Source organism: Eulemur rufifrons, chromosome 7 (genome assembly GCF_041146395.1).
Source record: "Eulemur rufifrons isolate Redbay chromosome 7, OSU_ERuf_1, whole genome shotgun sequence".
Taxonomy (NCBI): domain Eukaryota; kingdom Metazoa; phylum Chordata; class Mammalia; order Primates; family Lemuridae; genus Eulemur; species Eulemur rufifrons.
Genome location: NC_090989.1, coordinates 2222999 through 2230617, shown reverse-complemented (window position 1 = coordinate 2230617; position 7619 = coordinate 2222999). Strand labels below are relative to the sequence as shown.

At 61.3% G+C, this 7619-nt stretch overlaps 1 protein-coding gene across 2 annotated transcripts; it reads right to left on the bottom strand.

Moving 5' to 3' along the window:
* Positions 1–223: 223 nt before the first annotated feature.
* Positions 224–6421, bottom strand: ICOSLG (inducible T cell costimulator ligand). Of its 2 annotated transcripts, XM_069472239.1 has the most exons (6): positions 6385–6421; positions 5334–5690; positions 4332–4622; positions 2324–2485; positions 1136–1171; positions 224–829 (listed from the first exon to the last, which is right to left on the bottom strand). In XM_069472239.1, the coding sequence occupies exons 2-6, from the start codon at positions 5656–5658 to the stop codon at positions 819–821; spliced, it is 825 nt and encodes a 274-aa protein (XP_069328340.1). In that variant the 5' UTR covers positions 5659–5690; positions 6385–6421; the 3' UTR covers positions 224–818. The 2 variants fall into 2 exon arrangements, with proteins under 2 accessions (XP_069328340.1, XP_069328339.1); XM_069472238.1 differs by having other exon boundaries at positions 224–1171.
* Between the last annotated feature and the right edge of the window lie 1198 nt (positions 6422–7619).

Below are 7619 nucleotides of genomic sequence, written 5' to 3'. Positions count from 1 at the left end.
GTTGCTGCCAAGGGACACCCGATGCCTGCACCCCAACCCCCAGACCCCACCTCCCTTGCCCAGCTCCCGCACCCCAGGCACCTCCTTATGCTTCCTTGCTCCAGATGACAATTCATGACCAATGATGACAATTATTGATCTTTTACAAACAGCACAAGTCTTCTAATGCTTTCATGTTAAAAGTTTGGGTGTGTCCTTCATCACACTCCTTTAAAAGCCCATGGGGGCTTTTTTTTTTTTTTTACAGAAAAACAATGTCTGGTGACAAGTGTTGGGACACTCGGTCTGCCCTCTGGGCCTCATTCCTTGTTTCTGTTCTCGCTGCAGACACCCAGGGCGCCCCCAGCGCCCTGGCCCCGGGAGACGGTGGGCGCCGCTCTCCTCCTCAGACTGGACCCGCCGCCTTCGGCCTCGGGCGTGTCCCACAGCGGGTGCGCGGTAGCTGGAGGAGCCTGGCGCTGAGTCACACGAGCTCTGGGGGCTTCGGGGGCTCCCAGTGGGGGGCCCACCCCAGAGCCCTTCCCGTCGGTGCTCAGCGGCAAAGGTGGCGCCCACGCACTCGGGAGCATTGGTCTTCGGCGCTGCCGCCATGGCAGGGCCTCGCTCGGGACCGCCGCGTTCCCCAGGGTCGGCCGTGGTCTCCCCTCCGGGCCGGGCGGCTCCTGCCCTCGCCGGTGGGACGCGGGCGTGCAGATGGCGCTTTGCCCGCCTTGCCACCAGGCCGGGCGAGCCCGTCTCAAGCTGCCGCCTGGCGTCCCCTGGCGTCCCCGCTGGCCCCTCGCAGGAGGCCTGTCCTCGTCCTGGGCGGCGCGCGCCTGTCAAGCGTGGTCTTGGAAGGAAAGTGGGGAGAGAGGACATGAGACGGTCCTGTCACCTTGGAGGCAAACAGACCGATGTTCTGAGGACGCGGGTGGTGACAACAAAGGGACAATCCCACACGGTGTTGGCGAGTGCACACCAGGGGTGGTCACGTGTCGGGACGTGGGCGGGACGCCGTGCGCACACTGAGGCTTTCACCGTGTCTCTGGAGACAACTGTGAGGGGAGACTTCTGCCTTCTGAAAGCCTTTTGCAAGTCTGAGGCAGGCAGCGGCCCGGCCCGCCCGGGCCCCGCTGCGCCCGAGAGGCGGACTCACCAGCCAGCTCCAGCGCCGGCCGCACAGCCCGGGCACCTGCGGGACAGACAGAGAGGTCAGGGCGGCAGTGGGTGCGGAGGGCTCTCGAAAGACCCTGGTGGTCCTGAGCTCTCAGCAGCCCCAAAACCCTCTGCCTGGGTGTCTCCCCAAGGCTCCCGGCTCGGGCAGGGAAGGGACTCCCAGATGAGGGGCTTCCCAGGCCCCAGGCCGCCCGTTTTCAACACAGAGTCTCACTCTGGCCCAGGCTGGAGTGCTGTGGCGTCAGTCTAGCTCACAGCAACCTCCAACTCCTGGGCTCAAGCAATCCTCCTGCCTCAGCCTCCCGGGTAGCTGGGACTACAGGCACGCGTCACCATGGCCCGCTAATTTTTTCTATTTTTAGTAGAGACGGGGGTCTCACTCTTGCTCAGGCTGGTCTTGAACTCCTGAGCTCAAGCCATCCTCCCACCTCAGCCTCCCAGAGTGCTGGGATTACAGGCGTGAGCCACCGCACCCGGCTGAGGAAATGCTTTTTAAGGGATAAGCGAATGGGCTCCGTGTCCTGACTCAGGGGCCCTTCCGCAGCCTGGTCGGATGGGCAGTGGGAAGTGTTTTGGGGGTGACTGGTGTTGGCCACACACTGGAAACCCAGGGCGGCACTTGGAGGCAGGGAGGAGGCTCCGTCATGGGAGGCTCCAGCTGCGAGCTGGCACCTGTCCCGTGGCCACCAGGCTCATCGCACAGCTGGCCCCTGGCCCCTGCCCTCCTGGGGTGTCCAGGAAGAGCCCCACCACAACACCTGGACCACACTGTGGCTGTGTTCAGCGCTCACCCACCCCCCACCATAAGTTCTGCCACTATGTCGTCCCTGGCTAAGACACAGACCTCTGGACCTGCCCCTATAGTGTGGCCAGATTCATGCCACCCCTGTGGGTGACTCCGCCGGCCTGTCGGCTTCCACAGAAGCGAACTTCATCCTGACTCTAAATCCAGAATCCGCCACTCCCAGCCGAGCCTGGCGGTCTGGGCTGTGGTCAGGGAGCAGCCGGAGAGAGGCTGGGCGTGACGTCCACTCCTCAGAGTGAGAGCGGCTATGCCCGTCAACGTTCGTGCCATCAAAACCGAATTTCAGGAGAAATCAACATCAGAGAAATTTAAAAGGCGAAACAAAATCAGTGTTGAGAATCCGCAACGCGGGCCTTTTCTCACCTGTGTAGCGTCTGGGGGGACACCTTTTCTTCCTGCACATCCAGCCCACGGCCACCGCCGCCACCACCACGCAGCCAGCCAGGACGCCGACAATGGCGACTGGCGCCTCGTGGGCACGGCCTGGCTGCTCTACGATCTTGCCTCGGGTCCCCGTGAAAGTTTCTAGAAGAAAGAAGAAAATAACCCAAGACTTCAAGGGCGTTGGAGGAACAGGACCTTTCTTCTTCGTCCCGAAGAGGAGAGCGGCAGGGCAGTGTCTTCCCAAGAAGAGAGTTTCTCTTACGGGGAGGCCCCTTGTCCGGGGCTGCGGCTGTGCCCGCCCAGGGCAGGCGCCGTCCCAGCCCCACCCAGGGTCCCCACGGGAGGGGTGTGACGGGAAGCGCAGGTTCTTCCCAGATTTTTTTTAAATCGAGGTGAAATTCACGTAACATAAAATTAGCCATTTTAAATTGAATAGTTCAGTGGCATCTGGTACATCCACAGGGTGACGCCACCACGACCACTCTAATTCCTGACTCTGCCATCACCCCAAGCGGAACCAGGTGCCCAGTGGCGTCACTCGCCACTCTTCTCTGTCCCCAGCCCTGGGAGCCTCGACGCTGCCGCTGGCTCCGTGGACTTACGGTCCCGGATACTGGATGTGAGTGGAATCATACAACACATGGCATTTTCCGACTGGCTTCTGTCACTGAGCATGACATCGTCAAGGCTCACCCACGTCCTAGCGTGTCAGTGCAGACTGTTCATGCCTGCTTGCGGCTAATGTTCCAGAGCATTCGGTGTGCGGCTGGACCACATCTCCCGCCCACCCCCGAGGGCCACCTGGGTGGTTCCACCCTTTGGCTGCTGTGAACATTCGCGCCCAGGTATTCGTGGGAGTCCCTGTTTTGAATCCTTCGGGTGTGTCCCCAGGTGTGGAACTGCTGGGTCACGTGGCAGTTCTACACGTAACTTTGAGGACCTGCCACTATTTGCCACAGCAGCTGCACCACCCGACGCCTACCTTCGAGGCACGAACTTTGCTTCTCAGAGGGAGGTTCTCTCGGGCCAACAAGCAACAACGTCCCCTAGGGGCTTGTAAAGGAACCGCCGAGTCTCCAAGCACACCTGGAGAAACCAGCTGGCCAGCAGCTCAACCTTGAACGTGCCCTGGAGTCATCTGGAAGCTTTAAACCCTAACGCTGGGTGCCAGCCCCGAGTTCTGGTCCGACGGGTGTGGGCGTGAGGCTTTCACAGGCTGCCCGCTGTATTGCCGGGGTTGAAGCTGCAGCCCCAGAGAACCTTCCCCATGTTGCTGGGCGGTGCTGGCCGCAAGGCGGTTGTCCCAGACTGCATCTGGGGATTGCCCTGGCCCTGCTGCAGGCTCAGGGACTGTGAACTCCGAGCTGCACCCTGATTTCAGGAAGGAGGGTGTCTGGCCCTGTGGGGTCCTGGCAGTCAGGGTGGGCTTCACAAGTGTCCACCTGTGCAGCTCAGAGGCCTTGCGCCTGGGGCAACGCTTGCTGTCCCTCTGGAATCCCCAGCCATTCCTGAGCAAGGAGCCTGCCTCCCGTCTGCTCCAGGCCCCGAGATCACACAGTGGGTCCCTTCCTGCAGCTGGGACACGGAGGGGGCGGGCCCGTGGCCTCTGCAAAGGTGTGCCCGCCTGCACCCCTTCCACAGGGAACGCCTGGGTCAGCAGCCACACCCAGCTGGGCCCAGAGGCCGAGAGCGAGGCGGGGGCCGCACGGTGTGGGCTTCCACCCTGACGGCCAGTCCTGCCTTTCAGAGCCTCGGCCCTCAACCGTAAAATGGGTCCAACGAAACAGACTCCACAGGTGGTGTTGGGTCTGCAGGGGCTCCCATCACATGACACATGCCTGACTGTCACCTCCTCTCCCTTTCAACCACCTTTCTGATGGCGCTGCTGGCTCACCTCGTAGGGGCTTTGTCTTCTGCCTGAGAGGGCCCCCGAGCCACGCCCGGCCCCACACCCGTGGGCTGGGCCAGCGTGCAGCCCGGGCCTTACCTGCCTGGCTGCTGACGGTCAGGTTCTGGTGCAGGAGCACATTCTCTATGCAGCACCCGACGTTCACGTTGGGGGCCCACCCGATTCTCAGCATGCTGACCACATCGTACAGGCCCCTGGAGTTCAAGGAGATGGTGCTGTTCTGCAGGGCCGCGTCCAGCAGGCTGTTGTCCGTCTTGTTGATCCAGTACACGTTTGGTCTGGGGTAGCCGTTCGTGGACGTGCACGTGAAGGTGAGCTCGTCCTGGGAGGGGCCGCTGGGGGTGCTCACGACGGGCATGCTGTAGTTTGCTGCAGGGGAGGGGAGAGGGTGAGGAATGCCAGGCTCCGCAGGGCGCACAGTGCCAAGGCCAGCTCGGAGGGGAGGCGGCCGGGCATGTCCTTGACCCTGGTGGAGGGGCAGGCCCAGGGCTGAGGTCTGAGCAGCGGGCACAGCCCTCTTCTGGCCAGAGTCACTCCCCAGCTGGCCCCAAGGCCAAGCGCGACTGAGCCTGCCTGGCGGGCGGTGCCCAGTCCTCACTGGCCCCCAGGCCAGGAGGTCGCCCACCCAGGCCCTCCCTCACTGGGACCTGGCACTTCTCGCGGGTGACATGGGGAGCTCGCAATTCACCCGAGTGGACGCAGCCCGTCTCCCACTGACCTCCCAGAGCTCCTTGGTTGCCTTAATTTTTTTCTTAAATTCTGATCTCATCCAGTACTTTACAGCACTTCCTCCTAATTCCACTTAGAAAACCTAGTGTGAGTGGAGCTGGCGAGCTCAGGCGCAGAGCAAGGTGAGGGCTCTGCGAAACCAGGAGCCTCGGGCTCTGGAAACTTCCTTCTGAGTTGAACGATTCTTCAACCACTCGGCTTCACCTACGGTTAGACAGAAGCCCACTACGCGAGATCACGACTGTCTTCAGGGGAAGAAACAGGTAAATGTGCCAGGAAGGGGGTTTTACTACCACTTCTCCCAGGACGCGGCTGGGACGGACTCGGTCCCCTCCACTCCGACGGTCTTACCTGCCACGTGCAGCGTGACCACGGCTTCCAGAACCTTTTTTAATTCCAAGGACTTCCTGAACACCAGGCAGTTAAACTTCTGCTCATCCTGGGGGGTGATGTTGAACAGATGCAGGGAGAAGTCGCCGCGCTTCATGCTGTCCGGCGACAGCCAGGCGCGGTCCCTGTAGTGGCTGTCCACGTGGGTCCTGGAGCTGTTCTGCGGGAGGTAGTACGTCACCACAGTGTTCCGCTCGCTGATTTGCCAGTAAACGAAAAGGTCGTTCAAGTCGAAACTGCTTTCCTCCGGGCTCACGCAGCCGAGCTCCACGCTGCTGCCCACCATGGCCCTGACTTCTTTTTCTTGAATATCTGCAACTACCCAAAAAGTACAAAATTTATTTTCTAAGACTGGCGCCCTGCCCGTGAAGTGACTCTGTCGAGCAAACTTCTTGGTTCTTGGCTTTTTGGTTGGCACAAACACCAAGTTTGACTCATGTAAACAGAAAAGGAATTTATCACTATGGTACACACAGGAGTGCGATTATCCTTTGACAATTCAGACATTGAAAGCAAAACGATGTCTCAACGAGAACATTATAGTGCTGCTCACAGCCATCAAGAACGTCACGTGACCTGCACACGGTGGTTTTATCGTGTGTGCAACCACCTAAGTGCCCACAGGCAAAGTGGCCGTGTCCCCTGCCCCAGAGTCCTCTGGGCTGGAAGGCTGGGCAAGGCCTCGGGCGGCTGTGGTGCTGTGTCCCTGCAGCTGGTGCCTTCAGGGCTCCGCAGGACCACCTGGGGCACACAGGCCAGGAGAGCCAGGAGCCCTGGCTCCGAGGAGCACGTGCTGCCCACACCAAACACAAAATCCAGCAAGAACCAGAGTTTCCCCTTCTGGACTTCAGTGCTGCACATCGGCCTAGCCCTGGGGCGCAGCCTTCTGGGGGGGGGGGGGGCCGCAGCAAATCGAGCAGGGCCGTGGTGAGGACACGGAGCTGTGGCCGGCGGTCGGTCGCAGGGCTTGGCAGCTGGGGGGCTGCAGAGGGGAAGTGCCATCTGAACTTACCACTGGCTTGCAGGCCGCCGAGCAGCAGGAGGAGCCCGGGACTGGAAAACACAACCAGAAAGGCAGGTGAGACGGCTGCGCTTCCAAACAGTGGCCTGCCGGCAGCCAGGGGCGGCCATGCCCGTCACAGAGATGTGAACACACCAGCGGGAGCCAGTCCACGCACCACTGTTCCCTGCCCTGACTGTTCTCCACAGAATCCGGGGAGAGGAGCCAGGACCACCACCCCTCTGCCCAGCATAGCCCCTGGCAACCCGCCAGCCCCTAAGGTAACAAAATCCTCCGAAAACAAGGAGAGTGTGACGATAAAGTGTGGCAAGAGCCACCACCAAGGCCACAAAGGTGGCCTAGCTTCCCTGGGGATGGATGCCAAGAAACTGTATGAAGTCAGAGGGGAAAAAAGCTTCCAGGGTACGAAGGGCAGGAGCTGCATTTCAACTGCTGGGGAGACAGGGAACATCTGACAGGCCCCAGAGCAGGGCAGCCGCATTTCACGACAGCCCTGCGGAGGGACAGGATCATTCTGGCACCAAACCTGGGGGACCCCTCCTGTTGCACACCCTGCAGCAGCCCGGGCCCCGGCAAGTCCAAGGCTCCTCGGCACCCTGCATGCTCCCCCTGCAGGTCACCAGGTCACCTCCCGCTGGGCAGGGCCTCTTGTCTTTGCTCTACAGGGGTCTGGGCCACTTCGATCACAACCCCCCAAACCATCTGTTTCTGAGGCCAACACCCCATGAGGTGGGAGACCTTGGAGCAGGGCCCAGGGGCACCTACTTCTCTGATGTCCCTGCACCTACAATGTCTGGGAGACCCTACTCCCTCCTCTCTCGGGCCACTGCCTGGGAAACTTCGGGGGTCCTAGGTGCAAAAACTTGTCTCATGGGAGCCTCCCAGCTGGCGGTGACCACGAGTGACCAAGAGTTCTGGAGACGCAGAGACGCTGCCCTGCCCGGGACGGCTGCCCTCCGCGTCTGCACAGAGCCACGCCCCCGGCTAAGCCTTGCTGCCCCTGCACCTCAGCCAGCCCCTGGGCCACCAGGAACTCCCGGCACCTGCGGATGGTCCCCATCTCCCACTTTCCTGGTTGGGGCCACCATTCTTGCTTGCGGGACAGCTGTGGTGACCTCTGAGGGCCTCCCTGCCTCCAGGCTTGACCACTGGGGACATCTCCCCACAGCCAGAGCCTCCTTCCCGCTACACAGCTGTGGGAGCCCCTCTGTGGCCCCCATTTCTCT